Source organism: Polypterus senegalus, chromosome 6 (genome assembly GCF_016835505.1).
Source record: "Polypterus senegalus isolate Bchr_013 chromosome 6, ASM1683550v1, whole genome shotgun sequence".
NCBI lineage: Eukaryota > Metazoa > Chordata > Cladistia > Polypteriformes > Polypteridae > Polypterus > Polypterus senegalus.
The window spans coordinates 193,924,695-193,944,056 of record NC_053159.1 but is presented as its reverse complement, the minus strand read 5'-3'; the positions used below and the strand labels follow the sequence as shown (position 1 = coordinate 193,944,056).

General features: G+C 54.7%; 2 protein-coding genes across 7 annotated transcripts; one reads left to right on the top strand and one right to left on the bottom strand.

The window, feature by feature from the left end:
- Nucleotides 1–354: 354 nt before the first annotated feature.
- slc40a1 (solute carrier family 40 member 1) lies at nt 355–3,452 on the bottom strand. The gene is made up of 8 exons (XM_039757909.1): nt 3,282–3,452; nt 3,114–3,181; nt 2,687–2,846; nt 2,486–2,601; nt 2,172–2,298; nt 1,716–1,967; nt 1,032–1,625; nt 355–943 (listed from the first exon to the last, which is right to left on the bottom strand). Exons 1-8 carry the CDS (start codon nt 3,301–3,303, stop codon nt 630–632), a joined length of 1,653 nt encoding a protein of 550 aa, XP_039613843.1. The 5' UTR covers nt 3,304–3,452; the 3' UTR covers nt 355–629.
- On the top strand, nt 3,100–18,294 carry asnsd1 (asparagine synthetase domain containing 1). Of its 6 annotated transcripts, XM_039757904.1 has the most exons (6): nt 6,467–6,616; nt 6,704–6,757; nt 10,310–10,385; nt 16,195–17,584; nt 17,660–17,841; nt 17,932–18,294. In XM_039757904.1, the coding sequence occupies exons 3-6, from the start codon at nt 10,378–10,380 to the stop codon at nt 18,176–18,178; spliced, it is 1,827 nt and encodes a 608-aa protein (XP_039613838.1). In that variant the 5' UTR covers nt 6,467–6,616; nt 6,704–6,757; nt 10,310–10,377; the 3' UTR covers nt 18,179–18,294. The 6 variants fall into 6 exon arrangements, with proteins under 6 accessions (XP_039613840.1, XP_039613837.1, XP_039613838.1 ...); XM_039757906.1 differs by lacking the exons at nt 6,467–6,616; nt 6,704–6,757 and adding an exon at nt 3,100–3,203; XM_039757905.1 differs by lacking the exon at nt 6,704–6,757.
- The last annotated feature ends 1,068 nt before the right edge of the window (nt 18,295–19,362 follow it).

The window sequence follows — 19,362 nt, the reverse complement described above, 5'->3', positions numbered from 1 at the left end:
CGTGACCGAGGGCTTCAGGTGTGCTGAGTCAGGCGTCGTCAGGTGGCCTTCCGACCCCACCCCCACCCGTGTGCAGAAAGTGCTGAGTCACGGAATGACACTGAAGTGGCACGGGGGTGGGGGGGTGTAACGGGACGACGGGGTTTGTTAGGTGGGCCTGGCAACACACCTGGAAGATGGAAGTGCTGTGCTGGGGGTCACCCAGGGGGGTCGAGTTGGTGGTGGAGGAGCCCACCCTAAGCGTGTCTGTGGCCATTCAGGTGCCTGCAGCTGCGTAAACACGAGGAGGAGGAGGATGAGGCCCCCTTTGAGGGCAGGGGTGGGCGGCGGCATGAAGCATTCAGACAAGGCGGCCAGTGGGAGTGAAGTCCTTTATTAGCACGTGACGCTGCCGCGCGCTGGAATGTGCTGCCGGCGCACAGGAAGACCCCACCTCGGAGCGCCCGGCGCCCGCTGCTCCGCTGCCCGCAGTCCGAGTCCGCCTCCACTTCACAGCAGCGGCGAGAGCGGCCATTGTCACTGCCACCGACGTAGAAAGACACCACAGGCACCACACCGAGAGAGATGCACACGACAAGTCCAAAGCCCCTAAAGCGCCTGTCCACACGAGGGATCGCCGGCTGCCCCCCCTACGCCTTCTCGCACTCGTCCGCCGGCTGCCCCTCGCCCGCCTTCTCTGGCGCGCAGCAGACAAACAGGCGGCTCCGGAGGCATCGGTAGGCATAAGTGAAGTACATGATGTGGCCCACTGCCACGAAGGAGAAGGAAATGAGGACGAGCAGACCGAAGGCCTCGGGGTTGGGCGCCAGGATGACCATGATGAAGTGCAGGAGGTCCATCAGGTAGTTCATGGAGTTCTGGACGCCGTTGATGATGCCCCTCTCCGACTCGATGACGTTCTCCTGGATGAGCTGGGTCACCGTCAAGTCGAAGGACCACAGGCCTACGAGACAGCAGAGTAGCTAGTTAGTCTGTGCCCGGCGCTGCCCGTCCACACCCACCTTCTGGGCCCCTACCCATCCCCCCCTTACCGAATCGGGCAGCAATGACTCCGGCAAACAGCAGGCTCACGGACACGTAGGACTCGACCTCGGGCATCATCTCGTCCGGGGCCGCGGTGGAGACGTTCATCCAGCCGTAGGGTTCGGTGCTCGTTGGGGTCGCCTCTGGCAGCGAGGGCTCGCCCATCAGGTGGCGCAGCAGGTCTTTGAAGGGTGACACGTTCAGGTCCAGGGGGCTGCCAGGCATGAAGACTGAGACGACACACAGCACCAGGCAGGAGAATTGCAGCACGCCCGAGATGAAGCCGGTGCGCACCAAGCCACAGCACTTGCGGATCCGCGTGAAGCCCACTGTCCCGAGGATGCCCGTGATGGCTGAGGCGCCCATCAGGAGACTCAGGATGGAGCCGTTGAGGCCTTGGGTGTAGGCATAGCCGGTGGTGATGCAGTCGAAGCCCAGCACGGTCATGTAGAGGAACGCCAGCCCCATGCCAGCCAGGAAGATGGACTGATTGTAGTAGGCCACCCATCCGTTACGGAAGGTGCGGAATGGCTCTGCCACCTGCTGGCAGCACCCTGCTGTGGCCGGGGCCTCTTTGGCCAGCTGGCCATTAGCGTCCAGCTCTGGAAGGGACAAAGAGAAGAAGGGAGGAGGTCACCTGACTGCTGCCCAGTCACAGCCCAGGGGTGCCACTCTGTGGCCATGTCGCTCACCTTTGCCAGTGCTGAGCTGCTGGAGCTCCTCACTGCTCTCAGCATCTTTCTTGCCACCCTTGACTGCCAGGGCTGGGGTCTTGCGATACACCAGGCGCAGGAGGTAGTACTCGAGGCACATGGAGCACAAGTTCCAGCAGGAGATGAACACGCAGCCGATGAGCGGCGAGCCGAAGGTGATGATCTGCCCCACCGCCATGGGTGCCAGGATGTTGGTCAGCTGGTCGATGACCCGTACGGTGGCATTCATATCTGTAGGGCGAGTATAGTCAGAACATGAGCCCCTGGCAAAGCGCCCTGCCCAGGTGCTGCTTGTTAAAGACCAAGGAGCCTGAGGCTTGACAAGCTGTGCCAACGGGCAGCAATTCTGCTGAGGCAGACCGCAGACGTGGAGGAAGTGGAAGCAGCGGACCCCCCCCGTCTGATAACCACACACACACACACACACACTCTTACTTGCAAGCCGGTTGCGGTTCTCTCCAGCCACCACGATGATCCAGTCTCGCTGGATGGTGATGCCCATGGCGGTGCTGGCCAGGTTGGCCACATTGGCGATGGTGATGATGAAGATGTAGCAGACGGTCTGTGGAGGTGGACAGCAGGGAAGTGTGAGAGTGGCCGAGCTGCGCATGTGGACACACTTTAGCAAACAAGGCCACAGTGACCTTTGACCTACATTGAGATGCCAAGCACAGGACCTTGACCTGCAGGCTGCAGAATGTCCTGCCAAGGCAAACACAGCTGTGAGCCCCCACCACCAGGCCACTTACCAGAAGCCAGCCGCCCAACAACACGTTCAGCTGAGCCTTGTACAGGAAGACCACCATGAGCAGGACCCCGCACAGGATGACCGACGTGTTCTGGACCACCAAGGAGGTTTGGGCCACTGGAAGAGAGGAACAAGAGTGGGCACGTCAAGTGACAGCAGATGGCGTGAAACCCAGGCGACCACAGACCTCCCTCATGCCCACCTTTGATTCTGGGGTTCTTGTCCACCCAGTCACCAATGACGGCTCCCAAGAGCAAGACGGAGGCAGAGACCACCAGCCCGTACAGGGCGGTCAGCAGCAGGCTGTTGCCATATAGTTCAACCAGAAAAACGGACACCGCAAAGTGCCACATCCTGTCACCCTGTGGTGGGAGGGAAGAGGCAGCGTGAATGACAAGTGACCTGGTGCTCCTTGGGTCCCATCGCCAGCCAGCCAGCCGCACAGATGTGGCACTCAGTAACTCACCCAGCTGTGCACCCTGGCACTTTCACCTTTGGTCACACAGGCACACCTGTGCACGCTCGTTACTGTGACACACACACACACACACACACACACACTGTGACTTGTGCACGCTCGGTACTGTCACCCTTTGTCGCACGCACTGTCATCCTCTTGTCACACTCACCCAGGTGGAGAGCGCGTGGCCCACGTAGATGAGGAACCTGGCCGAAGTGAAGAAGTCCGCCAGAGTTTCTGCAGGACAGGAGGACAGGAGGTGAGTGGCAGTGGCGGAGGGGGACGGGGCGCGAGAGGGGACAAGAGACAGGAGGAGGCGGGGGTCCGCTCGGCTTACCGCTCCGGCGCTGGCTCTCCATGTCGCCGCTCCGCTTGTCTGTCACTCGTCCGTGTCTTGTGCGTCTCTTTGGGGTTTTTCGGGTCGTCGCGGTGCGCGGGTCTTTCCGCCCGTAGCCAGCACTGTAGCTCAAGTCGGAAAGCTGCAACGCACCGCGGCTGTCCGGTATTTACTCGCGCGGCCCACGTGACCGGGGGGGGGGCGGGCCCGGGCGGACTTGTGGGCGGGTCTTTGGGGTGCGCTCAGCTGTGTGTCAGCATGAGTCTGTTTTCCCTTCGCGTCCCAAAATATTTTTGTGGGGATAAAAAAATACACGAGTGACGTCATTGAGCAGCCCGAGGCCACTAATCCCGGTGATGCCAGGCTGCAAGGGTGGGGGTGGGGAGACCATCTGGAGGTGGAGCGCTTACCAGCTTCTCCTCCTGCCACCTGCCCCTGACCCAGTGACCAGTGGTCTCGTGCCGGCGGCGGTCACCCCCGTTGTGTGTCACCAGCATGTCCTGAGAACAATAAACACAAGAAGCGGGCACGGATGATGGGCAGATTGGGTGTGACCACGCGCCCCAGACTTACCTGTAATTAGGAGCAGATGCTGAATTCCTGGACTTGTCACTCGCCCGTTTGGGCACGTTAGCTCAGCACAAGTGCGGTCAGCCTAAGTCACCTGGCCAGCCGCATCCTCCCCATTGTGGTGACCGTGGCTTTAAGCAGATAATTGACAAAGGGCCCCTCCAGCGTGCTGGCAGATCCAAAGCGGAGGCCTGTCCTAATCCGGCTGCCTTTCGTGGTCAACGGCACATCTCGTAGCAGGCAGATCCACACCCGGGCACAGTCTCCCTGCCGATGCCACACATACTCAAATGAACACAAGCATCTGATGCCCTCTGTTTTTGCCCACCGTTGTGATGACCAGAGCCACCCATGACTTCGAACCCCAGTCCCATCTGCTAAGCTGGTGACCCTCGTGAACTAAGAGTGGATTTGCAAAGCATTATGAAAGGCGCTATATTAAGGGGACGGTGACTGGATTGTCATGCTGGAGCCTGCTGTTGGCCCCCTACTGTTCTGTGCTGCCCTGTTGGCTCCCAGGGACGTCGGCAAACACGCAGCTCAAAAACAACTCGGCGCCAGTTCACCTCCTGCCCCCTGAGAGGAGCCGCACAAGCCTCAGCCTGCCCGCCTGCCTGCCTGCCTGCCTGCCTGCCTGCCTGGTGTGCACAAGATGCCGGGGGCTCAGACTGGACATAGTTTAGCTTTAGGGGGTGTCATCCCGTGTATTCGACTGGGAGGCCATGTCGACTCCGAGCCTGCGGGGACACCCGGACAGCACACACTGGTCATTGTCCCTGCCCTGGCACTGCCAGCCTGCATGTTACGAAGGCCACGTGACACTTGGCAGCAGGCCGTGTGGTGCAGTGACAGGTCAAAGTGGATGCTGTGGCCGGCTCTGCAGGCTCACTGAGAGTTTGGTGGGCACCATGTGCATTTAAGAGTCGGTGCCAAGCACGGTTTCAGTGAACAATGACTGGCATGTTAGCTTTGGCCAAAGTGGCTGCAGGGGTTCTGCTGCAGGAGACTGAGACAGGCAGAGACTTGGCCTTCCCTGGCGCTCTCTCCCTGTACTCCTTCCTCCTGCCCTCAGCTTGTGCCCCTTTCCCTGCCCACAAGTGCTGAGCCGCTGGCCACTGCTTCCACTTTGCGTTACTGCAGTTCACATTTTTACAAGCTGTGCATTTCCGAAAGTCGTCTTGTGAGCAGTAAAAGTGCTGATATGGAGTCACGTTCACATCAGCTGGCCAGCATCTCGACATGGGGGGGAGTGTAGGGCTGGGACTTCAGTGACAAACCAGAAGAGAGGGGGCTGCAGGCCAACTGGGTGCGCGCAGGGTGGGCCGAGCCACTTCTCAGCTTCAGTGGGATGATGGTGGCTGTGGGACAGTGGTAACAGATGACCCCAACTGGCCGGCCTCGTGCTGACCACACTGCCTTAATGGTCTCTTCCCTTGCACCCCATTATGCACCCTCCTCTGCTGGATTGCTGCATGCCAGGACTCTGCCCTCCATCATGCTGGCACGTACCCACGTTCGGAAGTCATAATCTGAAATTCTTTTCCTTACTGATAAAGAAGAGCCATAAAACGGTGGAGCAGGCACGTGCCCCTGGCTGGCCAGCTACCAGAAGTAAAATGTGCCCTTCACTGTCCCTGACATGGGAAGTGCCCATTGGGGTAAGGGCTCAGTGAGGACAGGACAGCAAATCCAATGCGCGGCTTGTGATGCTCCCTTCTGGAGGTCTTCATGTCCCACCTGGCATTTGCCAAGGCCGCTCAAGTGGAATTTAATCCCTTGATGGTGCCAGGCCTTAGGGCTCAGTGTTGGCATTGCTGTATCTTTTATCAGAATTATCATGTCATTCATGTCTTATGGCCACTAACCCCCCAAAGTGTCCTCTTACCTAGTGGCCATGCAGTTTGAACTTGTCCTCTCCTGAGATTTTATTGCAGAAGGCAAGCATCACCCCCCCGGGGACGGTAAGGAACGGTTGGCATAAGCTTCTGCCATCAGCATGGGCTCCAGGTGGGGCATGGCATGATAAACGGTATACTCGATAGCATGGGGGCGAGGGTTAGCCTGGCTAAATGAGACTCTGCAGCAGGGTGTGCCCTCCACAGGGGTGCCAGCCCTGACCTCCAATGGGAATCAATGGGAAGATGTGACGAGTCAATCAGGTAAACTGGGCACCTATTCGTGGCCGCCTGAACATCACCTCCCGTGGGCAGCCACACTGCTTTGTCTATGCATATGGAGCACGTTAAGGGCAGCTGGCAGTGCCCACAACTGCCAGGCAGAGCCAATTGGCGAACGTTCACTGCTGCTGCAGCTGCCAGGGCCTCTGCTGTGTACGACCAGTGTGAATTTGTGAATGAAGGCCCACGTAAGTACACGCTGATGAATACCTGCCGCCACAGGCAATGCCGCTCAGCCCGATAGACCCGCCGCTGACTGCAAGAAGATGCCAATGCAAACTTCAGAGAACGCAACTTCTGAGCCGCCGATTAAATGAGACACTCCGATAGGCCAAAAAGACGTCGGTTCGGCCGTCGATCAAGGTTTGGTCTCCGCCCACTTGACCGAGACACTCCTCATTGGATGACTGCGAGCTTCCTGGCGCTCAAGTTCAGCGGCTTATCGCGCAGTGGAACGCGCCGTCGTAGCTGCGCATGTGCGGGCACGATCAGGCCTTCCGGTTGCTGCTATCGCCGAACGCGTGGAGGAAAACTGCCGGCATGTCGGGGAAGGCTAGAGACCAGCGACGGGATGAAACGGTAAAGAAGGTAAGGCGCTGACCCCGGTCCGTCTCGTCTCACGCGGCTCTGCCCGAGAACATGTCCTCTAATACGCCTCCATCTTCAAACGTGCAGGTTAAAGAGCAGAAGGTGGTGCTGGATGAGCTGTCCAACCTGAAGAAAGGCAGGGTGAGTGACCGAGGCGAGCGTGCGAGTGCAGCGTGTATCATATGGGAGTCCGAACGAGCAAGTCACTCTCCGATGTACACTTCTGTCGTTAGCCGAGTCGCCGTTGACATCTTCAAAGGCCTAACTGACGACCCAGCGTGCCGCGGAACGTCAAAAACTTCATGCAGACTCCGACGTCAAGAATCGTTTTGTCCTTCCCCGAGTCCTCGGGAAAGTCCCAGTTTAAAACGGATTGGGACAAATTTAAAAACGGAATTGGAGAATAGTAAGGGCACAGTGTGGCGGCAGCGGGGACCAAAAGGACTTGAGATGTGGTTTAACTTGCGGCACGGAGAGCCCATTTGTGGTTTGTCCCGAATGTCGTGCCAGGCCACCTCCCGGCGTTCTTCTGCCCTCATTAAAGCAGTTTAGCGCGACACCAGTAGACCACGCACACTCCAGACAGATGACAGCCAGCATAGTGGTGCCCAGTCCAGCATCTGGCAAAGTGAGCCATCAACACCTGCCCAGCACCGCAGTGCCCAGAGGCAGCCCGGCTGATTTTGTGTGTGCTCGCTAATCGTTGGGTAGCGGGGCCAATCCACATGGCCTCTTCACTAACCGTCTCCGTTGTGGAAATGATTTTGTTATACCCAGTAACTGGTGTGCCAACCAGTTGTATCTTTTGTTAGTTGAGATTTGGAGGCGCTTGTGCTGTAGAACAACTCTGACCCTGTGTATCTCCACACTAAACCACTTCAGATCCTTCAAGTTTTGCTAGGCATTACGTGTTACTGTTCGTCTTTAGCAAAGGGGTGTCAGTCTGGAAAAAATCAAACTTCTGAGGCATTAAATGGGAGGAATAAAACAACCCTGCCCTGTGTGGAGGATTTTAACGGTCTATTGGTCCTGCCATAAAAAGAACGATTCCAGTGCCAGGAGCTTGGCACCATTAGCAAATTCACAAACTTTGAAACGGGTGCCCTAAACCGCACACATGACGACCTGTTTTACTACAAATGCACTTCTAATGGAGTGACCGGCCTGTGGAGTTCAGCTGTCGGGATGTTTCTGGAAATTCATAAGCGTGTTTTATGTGTAAGCAGCCGATGTTTTCATTCTGCAAAACTCCGTTCTACACCCTAAACAAACTGCAGAGACATTTTGTGTACCTAATGTGGAGAAGGACATCGGTGTGGGGTTCGTTTGGGTGCCCGCGCTGCCTGCCTGTTGATGTAAGTGGGGCATAAACGATCATCGGGGTACGCACTAGTGGAGCCCAACAAATGCCATCATCTGCTTTTACTGGGCCAACCGTGAGCCTCGGCGGGCCATGAGGATGCAGACGTCTGACGTGGACATCTTGGTCCTCCTCTGAAGAAGATGCCAGTCCTCCACTGTTGCTCATAGAGACACACACACTGCGTATTTCGGAGGAGCTCTGTGTGTGCGTCTGTGTGTGTGCGTCTGGGAGGTGGAGTTCTGTTCCCTTTTCCACTAAACTGTTTCTGATTTGTTTTCACCTTCTTTGTGTAGGTTGAAGTCTTGTAATCTTCTTCTTCTTTCAGCTTCTCCCGTTAAGGTGGAATAAGTTTGGACAGGATTTAGTTTGGTTTCATTTTTTATTACACAAGACCCGTGATTTTTCTTTGCCCTGTGAATGGATGTAGAACACGAGTACAGTAATGCCCATCAACATGTGAAAGATCTGGGAAGGCCAGAGTTGCACTAACGGCTCTTTTTAATGTCACTTTGAGCAAATCTGCAACTGTCCTGTCTTCATTTTCTAACGCGTGCAACTAAGAGCAGGGAGCTCAACCCAGCTAACGTGGGGCACAAGCCGTGTTTGTGGTGCCAGTCCATCACCGATGTCTCACGCACACACACACGCTCGGCCAGTCTCGGGTTGGCAGTTCACCTAACCAGTGGGAGGAAACTGGGAGAACATGCACACCCCATAAAGGGAGGACTCGGAATGCAAACCCTGGCCTCCTGAAATATGCAGCTGAGAACCCAAACAACAATTTCTGAAAATTCCATGGATCTCGCATTAGCAGTTCTGAATTATGGAACGTTGTCATATATATATATATTTTTTTTTTTCATATTACTTGGACCTTCAGTAAAGTCCGGGCCACATCTTCATTTTAAAGCCCTTTAGATCTTAGAAACGAATGCATTTGAAAGCCTACACTTTGCCACCCTAGTATTTGGGTACAACCGTATTCTTTCCATAAAGTATGAAACAAACTTGAGCTGGTCAGTTGGGAACGCTTCCTAAAATCTGTAGGATTGACTCGGCGTAATGGAGCTGATCTTAAGAATGCAGTAGCATGGCACCCAGAAGGTTGAGCGCCACGCTGGCTCTGTGGAGTTGGCATGTTCTTCCTGCGTTACCTTCGGCTCTTTAACGACTGGCCAGTTGTGTGCGCCTGATGCTGTCCGTGATTCCCTGCCGCTTTGCCCTGTGATTATATTTTGGCAACACAAACCATAAACCGCTGGTGGATTTCAAGGCGTACGTTTAATTAAAGTCAAACTGTCCCTGAAATTGCGGGGTCTTCCAGTTGAGGCTTAGCCAGTTCCGCTGATGCCACGCGCTTCTTGTGGACTCGAGATCAGCTTTGGTAATCCTTGATTAGATACACAGCCCTGAGGACATCAAAGACCAAGTGAATCTGATGGAATGTGTGATATTATGGGATAGCTTTGGAAATAAAGGACCCCCCGTTACAGACCTGGTAGAACACCGTAAGGAAATGCGTCGTCTGTTACAGTGACACACCCTGATGAAATGCCTGAGACTTAAATGATGATGGCATCGCGCCAATTGGAGCCCTTCTTTTGAGCTGTCGCAGGGCAGTGCTGAGGGGTCTGTCTTAGTACTGGTTCGTGTAAAATCCCAGTATCCACTGGACTTTGAAGGGCTGGTGCCTCCATGGCTGAGAATAAATGGACTTTGTACGTATTGAGTCTGACGGCAGAGCGAGTACCGGCCTGGCAGGTGATGTCAGTCGTGCGAAGCGCAGTAAGGACTCTCGAGTGGGCGCTGGAATCTGTTCATTCTGCACCGTATGCATACGTGTTGACGTTGTGATGGCATACAGAGTGGCGGCTCGCTTTATTCTTAATCGTTTTTATTATGCTGGTGGTCAGGAAGCTCGATGTGCGCTGTGGCTGATCCTGCAAGGTCCTCAGATGTTCAGTTTTTATTCTGCTTTACATGACTCTGGTGCTGCTTATAGTTTATGTTGGACAGCTTCCAGTGTGTGTGTGCGTGTGTGTGGTCATCTAAGTGAGGCCTTGGACCCATCGGATTGGTGGAACTGATGCTGTGGCCCGCCATTGGGCTGAGCGTCGTACTCCCAGTCCGGAGCAGCCTAGTGGGTCACACTGGGTGGCACTGGTTACGGACTGCAACTTGCAGTCTAAATCGTAGAACGTGAGGACCGCTGGGTACACCCGGGATGTACTCGCTTCGTTCACTTTGTGGATCATCCCGATTGATTTGATTTTAATTTGCACTTCTTCACAAGGTGACGCTGCGTTTTCTTTTCTTCTTTCCTTTTGCAGAAGGTTTACGTGCAGCAGCCCAACAGCAACGTGTTCTTCCTGGCAGACAAAGACCAGACCCTGAGCGCATGCAAGCGTAAGTTCATTCTGCCATTTTGTCAGGGAGGCTGACTGTTGTTTTTGTGGCATAGCAGATGGTATCGTGGCCGAGTGCGCCTCATTCCTTGCGTCTTCACAAATGTTTTATTTCCTGCCCCCTTCCAGGTGGTTGGCTTGGAGTGTTTTTAGTGCTTTGGGCTCTCGGCTGTCTTACGGGGTCCACTCAGACCTGAGCTACGTGTGCCAATCGGCTTCACGCACACACGACCGTCTCTGGGGACCTGCAGACCTCACACACACACACACACTGCTGCCATGTGAGAGAACTGAACCCGGGATGGTAGCTAACTGCTGCACCACCGTGGGTCAAGATGTTTGAAAGCTCACTACAGTAGACCGTAGCGGGTAACGGTGGCACACCGCGTTAAGGCCTCCACAAATGAGTGTTTTTGTAAATGATTATTTAATCGATAAATGAAATGACTAATCTTGTCTAAATAACTCAAACAGGCATAGAAGTGTGTGCCGTATTTGAATATTTAGGGAACGAGAGAACATCGGGAAGCTAAAATAACTTGAGCAAGAAGACAAACAAGATAAAATATTTAAGTCAAAAAAAGTCCAAAAGTAAAAAGTGATTCATAATGGAGTCTGAAACGCGGGGTCAGCAGGCAAACTTGAAAGCGGACAAAGTAAGACGTCGCTTGTACGATGGATCCGCTCGGCCTCGCTTCACACAATTGATTAAAGACTAAACTTCAGTCAAGGCGGAGGTCCACTTTGAGATTGTAGCTGCTGGGCATATTTGGCACAAAGCGGCTTAATGCTTGTAACGTATGAAGAATGCCAACTGACAACGGGCGACTTGTATCTCTCAGTTATAAAAGGACGTTTGGGGACGAGACTTTGACAAGCCCCGCCCTCCTCTCATTTAGAACCACGCCCACTCACTCCTCATTCGTGTCAATGCGATGGTCCGGCAGGTCCTGCACTCTCGGCTCCAATTGGGTCGGAAATAAAAGACCGAGAGTAGAAGACAAAGTCAAACGTCGTAAAGCGCTTTGAAAACGTGGGGCGACACTCGCGGAGAGCAGGTTAGAGATTACGAAAGTCTCAAAAAACTGATTGACTGATGGGAGCTTATTAAGGAACAGCGAAAAGAGAGCAAATATCTGGACGTAGGGACGTGACAGGAGGACGTAGATATTGTTCAGCTTCAGCTCAGAGACTTGGAGATCGTCTAATTGGTGTTGCCATCTAACAAATGAGGAGGCGAATCCGCGAGAATTAAAAGATTTGTTATTTAGTGAAATCCACATACGTGAGCGGCAGAGACGTGAAGCGGCTGGCGAGTGAAGCAAACGGAGGGCAAAGCCCCCTTAGTCTCTTAAAGAGGAAACTGAGCTAAAAATGAATGAATGTTTAACACTTCGCAGTTACAAAAGAAAAGAGGAGCCGTCACTGGCCTCCTTGGTGGGCCGACTTTGTTCGGAAGCCCCACTGACTGCACCAGGAACCTTTTCTAATTGTCATCGTAAGATGTCGCTGTGTGGGAATCCAGGGGTTCGTTTTGAACTCTTTATGTTAAGCCCTTTGCTGCGCTTGGCAGGGCTGCTCTAGCAGTGAAGTATTCTGATCAGCGGCAGACTTTCACTTTATTTTTAGTGGACGTCTTGATCGGTAAATTAGCACCGAAGTGCGCGCTCGTAATCCAGCTGTGCGGAATGCAAATGAACTGACCGAGAACCGAGGCGAAGAGGAGAGCACTTGGGAGAGCTGGCGCGTGGTGGCTCTCGGGGGCTTCAGCCTGGCCAGATTGACTTGGCTCTCTGGGGTGAGCCCGGAGCCAGCGTACTTGGCATGGGCACATTCTTGTGGGCGTAGAAATCGGGAAAGAAATGCGCCGTTTCAGACCTTCCTGAGTCCGAAGATCCTGTTATTGAGGTGATGTGTGTAAACGGGACAAGTCCAGCGCACTTTACCTCTGTGTCGATGTGTGCGTGTGTGCGCGTGCGTGCGTGTGTGCGCGTGCACGAGACCACCAGTGATGATGTCTGGTAGGCTCTCTCTGAATTCACTGTCGTAATCGTCTTTATTTGCTTTGTACTATGCTATATACTGGATACCCTGCCACTCTTTCTTATATTCCCTTAAGTGCCTTGAGCCTGGGAAAGGCGCTATATAGATAAAATGTAGTAGTATTATTACTTGGACCTCCGCCAGTGGGATTCTGTATCAAAAATCCGGAATCTGGCGACCAGAATTCTTACTTTAACTGAAATTCGTTCTTGAATTTTCAACTAAACTGTGGTTATAATTACAGATGGATGATTCAAACTGGGGCAGCCCGGTGGCGCAGTGGGTAGCGCTGCTGCCTTGCAGTTAGGAGACCCTTAAGGGTTCGCTTCCCGGGTCCTCCCTGCGTGGATTTCTTCCCACAGTCCAAAGACATGCAGGTGAGGTGGACCGGCGATCCTAAAATCATCCCTGGTGTGTGTGTGTGTGTGCCCTCTGGTGGGCTGGCGTCCTGCCTTGCGCCCTGTGTTGGCTGGGATTGGCTCCAGCAGACCCCTGTGACCCTGTGTTAGGATACCGCGGGTTGGATGATTCAAACTGTGCAGAGAGATTTAAAATGAAAAGACACTCGGCCAGAAGTCGGATTTTATTTAAAGTGCCATCTGAATTTTTTGTGTCCTGGAAATCTAAATATGTACACGATATTACAAACTGTATTGATTTTATTAAATGTGTACATCATCAGTGTAACAGTAACGTGAGGACCGGGAACACGGCGTGTAAATATAAAGACATGATGGCGACAATAAGCTCCTACGTCCCCGTCGTGTCCCTGGCAATACGTCATTATCAGAATTCAATGCAGTTTATTACAGCTGATATTCTCTAAGACTGTTTGTGTTTTTAGGTGACCAGAACTCTTTGACTTTGCACGTAATGTCGCACTGCACGTGTAATGAGAAACTTCCAGCAGCGTTTTGTGATTCGAAGTGGAGATGCCGGACGGAGCGACTGACGGACTGACGGGCTGACTCTGTCCCCGTTAGTCCCGGTGAGAAGCAGAGCTGTGACGTTTGTGACACATCACACCGCTGGCCTCGTCCTCCATCTCCAAATGAGCAGACCGTCCCGCTCCACAAACTCCTGCTTTTAAAGTGCAGCAGGATTTGCTCTTCTTTATCTAAAGGTGCCCTGCTGCTGCTGCTGCCACCTGTTTGGAACGGGCGAGTCGCCTGCACGGGGTCAGCCTGGCAGCTTATTTAATGGGATTTTACGACGTCTAAAAACGACTTGACGTGGCGGAGGTCACTGCTGCTGAGGTCTGCCAGCCTCTCGTGAGAAGTGTCTTGTCAGGTCCACGGAGTGACAGTGCCCGAGTTTCAAGTTGCCAGCCCTGGCATGAGGGTGACAATTCTACTGTGCCTGGCAAGAGAAGTCAATTCACTCGGGTGACCCCCAAGAAGTGCTTTGAGCAGACCCCCCTTGTATTGATCAGACTCCAGTGCCACAGCTGTAACTTTGGTGCCGATGCCAGTCGGTAGCTTGAGTTTCATATCGCTGATGTTGAACAGCTCAGGTGGTATTGGCTGGAGTGCCACGGGGTGGTCCTACAACCACTTTTCCAAATTTTCGGGTTACGAGTTTTCCTTCCGTTTTGGGGGAGCTGCTTCTGCCAATTGTGCTGCCGCTGGCGTCCTACAGAGGGTCCTAGAATGGCAGGGAGAACTAGTCCCTTAACAAAGTGTCGTTCGTCTGTTCCATTGATTAATGGCGGCGGCAGCGTCAGCGTCTCCTGGAATGGAGCGCATGCCCACCTCTGTACCAGCTGGCTTCTGTATTCCCGGCTGTACGCCTCGTCCGTTGTTTGCTGATCCTTTTCTCTTCAACATAAACACGGGCACAGCTGTGGCGCGCAGCCCTGTTTGTGCACTTGGAGTCTGAAAGCGGTGACGAGGCCGGGCGGCCGCACTTGTGATTTGTCATTTGTTTTCAACAATCCGCTGGCTCAGCAGGGCCTTTTGTGGCTGCACTTCCTGACTCCATGTCGGGACACGGTCGGCACTTCCTGATGTCAACGTCACGGCGACTCTCGAGTGAGGCCAAGGCCGAAGTTTACAAGGAATGCGAACACTTGAGATTACGCTGAGCCACGGTTAGGGGCTTCACGGCTGAGTTAGCAGCACTGCCGGGGGGCTTTGAGTGAGAGTGTGGGGGCTACAGGTGGTCTCTTCAACAAGCTGCTCATTCCTATTTAAAGTAACGTTCACTTTTGAGGGTCCCACTCTTTACAAATCTACTTGGATATTGGATCTGTGAAAAAGTATTTGCCCCTTTCTTGATATCCCCTATTTTTGGCAGAACCTGAAATGGGTGCTCGTGCTCACAAGCCCACCGCTGTGTCGGAGTGCCAGTCATTGTGCCCTCTTATCAAATGACAGATGCAGCATTAATCACAAATATTGAAACAAGGTCTTCTTCACTTGAGTAAAGTGTTGTGTGCCCACCCGGGCGCCTCTTCTGTAAACCCTGCACTTTGTCGAAGGTCTGAGGCCAGTCATTGCAGCAAATGTTCAGGATCAGAGGATACTGGGATGGGGGCACTTACTTTTTCACACCTGTGTTTCATGTGCTCTGTGGCGTTGGGCAGTTTTGAAAGTGGGGGTGTGCAGGCAGGCTGGTTAATTGGGTTACTTGGCGTGGAGGCGGGCACCTCAGTTGTGCCCTGGAGGCAGTGGCTTGTGGCACCTGCACACAATTAGACAGGATTGGTTAAAAAAGGAGTCTGCATGGCAGAGAAGGAAATGAAGAACTGAACGAAAAAGGAGGAGACCCCCTTGGCTCGGGGGCCGAAGTGGCTGGAGACGGACAGGGCGAGGCGAGGCCTGGATTGGGTGGGCATCTCTTGTGCTGTCAGGTCGGTCCGGTGCAGGGTAAGCAGAGGGGACGTCAGTTTTCGAGAATGTGCCAGGCCCCCAGATCCCTGCCTGCGTGTTTGAGGAGTTGTTTTAACCTCCGCTGGCACCTCCTTCATTTTATTTACTCACTCATTCATTCATTTGTGTCACTGCACTCGTTACTGGAGCGCCGCCTGCTTCGGTTTTTATGGATCTTAATAACTAATGACCTTTGCTCCAAGCGTTGGTCCGGCCCACCTCGGTTAGGACTGGCGATAGCGGCGGGTTCAAGGGGCCCCCAGAGTGCCAACCTGCACCGACGCACTGCGCTTCTCCATGTGTTGGACGTCTGTGTGTAACTTGGTCTTCTCTCCTTTTGTGGTGTAGCACTTCAGACCCCGAGGGTGTGGCTTCAGCTCTCGGTAGCCACATGGAGTGACAGTGAGCAGGTGACGTCACTTACCTGGGCAGCAGAGCTGTAGCCAGTTGTACCTCCGATAGTGAGAGGCTCCTTTCATGGATGACAGTCCACCACACATCGCGATCTCCTTCAGCTTTGAAGACCCAGACTGCCCCCCTACTCCGGCTGAGGCGGCCCCCCAAGACTGGTACTGGTGTCCCATATAAGTCTTTCCATTGTGACTCCCAGGTCCTTTCAAGTGTCAGAGCTGATGCCCCCAGTGCCCCTCTGTCCAGACCCTCTATAATGATTCATCTGAAGCAGTGGCACGTCCCCCTAGTGGCAGGTAGTGGCATCACACTGAACGCCTCCATTTTGTTGTGATGCCTTGTGGACCGGTGGCTGTCTGCTACTTGTCAGCGCTGTCACTTATCTGTCTCTGGATGGGCACCTCGGCTGTGCGTGCCAGATGTGCCAAGTGCCCGACTTGAGCTAATTGTCGTCTTCTTCTTCTTGTGTTCTTGCTGTCTCTGCAGACTCGATGGACAAAATGAAGAAGGAAGTCCAGGATTTCTAAATTGGAGAAGCGTCGGCGTCGTAATGTGTGGCATTTGCTGTGACATCGTTTTGTCCCCTTTACGGTTCACTTGTCGGGAGGACCACCAAGCCAAACTCCAGCGGAGGGGCCCTGACTGCAGCCGGCACGTGAGCAGAGGCGACTCCGGCTCGGGCTACGAGTGCCACTTTTCTGGTCACGTGTTGCACATGCGGGGTCCCCTGACACCCCAGCCCTTGGAGGACGATGACGGGAATGTCCTGCTGTGGAACGGGGAGGTCTTTGGTGGCTTAGCGGTGGGCTCGGAGGACAATGACACGCAGGCGGTCTTGTGGCACCTTGGCGCCAGCCGCACCGAGGCCCAGGTTCTGGCAGTTTTGTCTGCCGTTCGGGGTCCGTGGGCCTTCGTTTATTACCAGGCCAGCCGGCAGTGGCTTTGGTTCGGCCGGGACTACTTTGGGCGCAGAAGTCTGGTCTGGCAGTTCGCCGAAGGTCACAAAGCCGTCACCCTGAGCTCGCTGAGCATGTCGGGCGCCGGAAGTGGCCAGGAGGTCCCAGCGGCGGCCGTCTACAGGATCGATCTCGAGGCTTGTTCTGTCGCGGGCTCGTTCCATCTGAGCGCCTACCCATGGAGATGCCCCTCTACAGAGTGCCAAGAGAGCGACTTCAGGTGGGAAGATGTCCTCAGCTCAGCCAGTTTGGGCCTTAATGAGTCCGGACTTTTCCTGGAAGCCCCAGTTGCCCCCCTGAAGTGCCGAGTGCCCGAGGAGCCACTGGATTCCCAGAATTCCCTGCGGACTGCGGAGCCTCTCGAGGTTCTCGACTCGCTGCTGTTGATGGGGGAGAGGAGGACGAGAGCCCACCAGCTTCTGGACGCCCTAAGTGAGGCGGTGAGGCACCGTGTGCAGCTTCTGCCACGCAGCCCTGGGGGCGTCGGTGTGGCTGTGCTCTTCTCTGGCGGGCTCGACTCGATGGTTCTTGCCGCGTTGGCCGACTGCCACGTTCCTCTGGAGGAACCCATTGATCTCTTGAACGTGGCATTCCAAATCCCGCTGGCATCGCCTCGGAGCTCCAACAAGACCGACGGAGCAGGCAGCCGGGTTTGCTTTGAGGTCCCTGACAGGATTACGGGCTGGGCGGGCGTGCGGGAGCTCCAGGCCAGGAATCCCAGCAGGACGTGGAACTTCGTGGAAATCGACGTGGCACCGGAGGAGCTGCGCGGCACGCGGGAGAAGCACATCCGCCATTTGGTGTACCCGCTGGAGACCGTGCTGGACGACAGCATCGGCTGTGCCCTTTGGTTTGCAGCCAGAGGCCGCGGGACGATGGGTGCCAACGGCACGAGTGAGCCGTACACGTCGAGTGCCAGGGTAGGTCGGTGGTCTCGGCGAGCGGGTACGAGCCGTGCCCCCGACAATCCACTGAGCTTTCTGAATTTCTCGCAGGTGCTTCTGAGTGGGATTGGCGCCGATGAGCAACTGGCGGGCTACAGCAGGCATCGGGCTCACTTTAAATCGGCTGGGTGGACGGGGCTGGAGAGGGAGCTGGGCATGGAGATGGCGAGGATCTCGTCGAGGAACCTGGGCAGGGATGACCGTATCATTGGAGACCACGGGAAGGAAGCGAGGTGAGTCGGACACGCCGTAAAGTGACTGAGCCCATGTTGTGCCACCTTGCCCTGCCCTGAGGCGGCTGCTTCTTCTTCTTCTCTCCTCAGGTTTCCATTCCTGGATGAAGATGTCGTGTCCCTCCTCAATTCCACTCCGGTGCAGCAGAAGGCCGACCTGACCCTGCCACGGGGCCTTGGCGAGAAGCTGCTGCTGCGCTTGGCTGCCAGGGAGCTCGGCCTTGGCGCTTCGTCTGTCCTGCCGAAGAGGGCCATGCAGTTTGGATGTAGGATCGCCAAAATGGAGGACAGGAAGGAAAAGGCGTCAGATAAGTGCAGTAGGCTGCGACGGATCTGATCTTTTAAGGGGATGTGGGCCATGAAGGACATCCAGGGCAGCGGGCAGCAGCGGGCAGCAGGTGACGACACACAAGGAGAAATAAAGGATGCCACATGTGGTGGTCTGGGACTTACTCTGCTTTGTCTCAAAGTAATTGGAAATGGGGAAGCGGGTTACAAGATGCCTGCTGTAGTGCAGGAGGAGGAAGGCTGAGGCTGGCAACAGCAGGTTGGTGCCCACAAATGGAAGAAACGGCAGGCCAGTCACTTGCCACGGTCACCCTGTAGGTGATTTCCTGACCCCAAAGGACAAGACTTTGACACGCGAGTTTTGCTCAGGCTGGCGAGCTAAAGCTGGGCATTTGGGATGGGATGCCACTGGAACTCCAGGCCAGCGTCGTGTGTTTGGAGATGTGGAGGCTGGCACCCTGTTGGGGTCTTTGGTTTCTTGAGATTTATAACCTGATTGGGTGGTCCTGCCCAAAGCCCAGTGCCTGCTGGTGTAGGCGCTGCTGTGGATGAGGACGTGCCCAGGTAGTTTGGAATGCCAGCCTTCCTTTCCCAGTTGTGCCATCTGGATGTCACTCCGGTCACAGCTTTAATGGTTTTACAGCCTCATGCCAGGAAACTCGAGGCAGGTGGCAAAGTGCGGCCGTCTTGAGCCGCTGCCCGGGTGAACTTTGGGTGGTTTCTGTTTCGGACGCATTTCGCTGGGTTTCTGTTTTTCTTTCCAACTCCCAAAGAAGGGCGAGTGTGTGCCCGTGACAGACTGGCGTTTGGAATGTGCATGGACTTGCCCACATGGAGCTCTCTGATGTGCCAGTTCTGATTTTTCTATGTCCCTGGCACGGACTGGGTTTTGGTCTGAATGCCCAGAAAGTGCCTGGTACTCGGCTTTGAGATCAGCTCACCGAATCCAACCTAACGGATGGGGTGGCACTATGTCACTTTTGTGATACTGCCACTCCAGGTGCCAACCCACCGATCTGAAAAGTGCGGGCGATTCTCAACTTGACCTCCTGAACCGCGACCGAGGATGAGGATGCAGGGCTGTGCCAGTGATGCTGCAGATAGGAATTTGTGAGGTAAATGGTGCCCACCCCAAGTGCCCACCTTTTGTCTCGTGCAGAGGTGCCTGGCTGCTGGGTATGTGCCCACCTGATGGCATCATCTGAGCACCCCTCAACCACGTAAAACTAAACG

What these genes read in the sequence shown, in the direction of transcription:
- asnsd1 (XM_039757903.1), top strand. Translation starts at nt 3,142, where the DNA reads ATGAGGAACCTGGCCGAAGTGAAGAAGTCCGCCAGAGTTTCTGCAGGA. An exon ending in GCAGGACAGGAGGACAGGAG is followed by an intron (nt 3,204 to 16,194) that starts GTGAGTGGCAGT and finishes CTGTCTCTGCAG; the next exon opens with ACTCGATGGACAAAATGAAG. An exon ending in CGTACACGTCGAGTGCCAGG is followed by an intron (nt 17,585 to 17,659) that starts GTAGGTCGGTGG and finishes AATTTCTCGCAG; the next exon opens with GTGCTTCTGAGTGGGATTGG.
- slc40a1 (XM_039757909.1), bottom strand. Translation starts at nt 3,303, where the DNA reads ATGGAGAGCCAGCGCCGGAGCG. An exon ending in TGTTGGGCGGCTGGCTTCTG is followed by an intron (nt 2,299 to 2,485) that starts GTAAGTGGCCTG and finishes CCACCTCCACAG; the next exon opens with ACCGTCTGCTACATCTTCAT. An exon ending in GAACCGCAACCGGCTTGCAA is followed by an intron (nt 1,968 to 2,171) that starts GTAAGAGTGTGT and finishes CTCGCCCTACAG; the next exon opens with ATATGAATGCCACCGTACGG.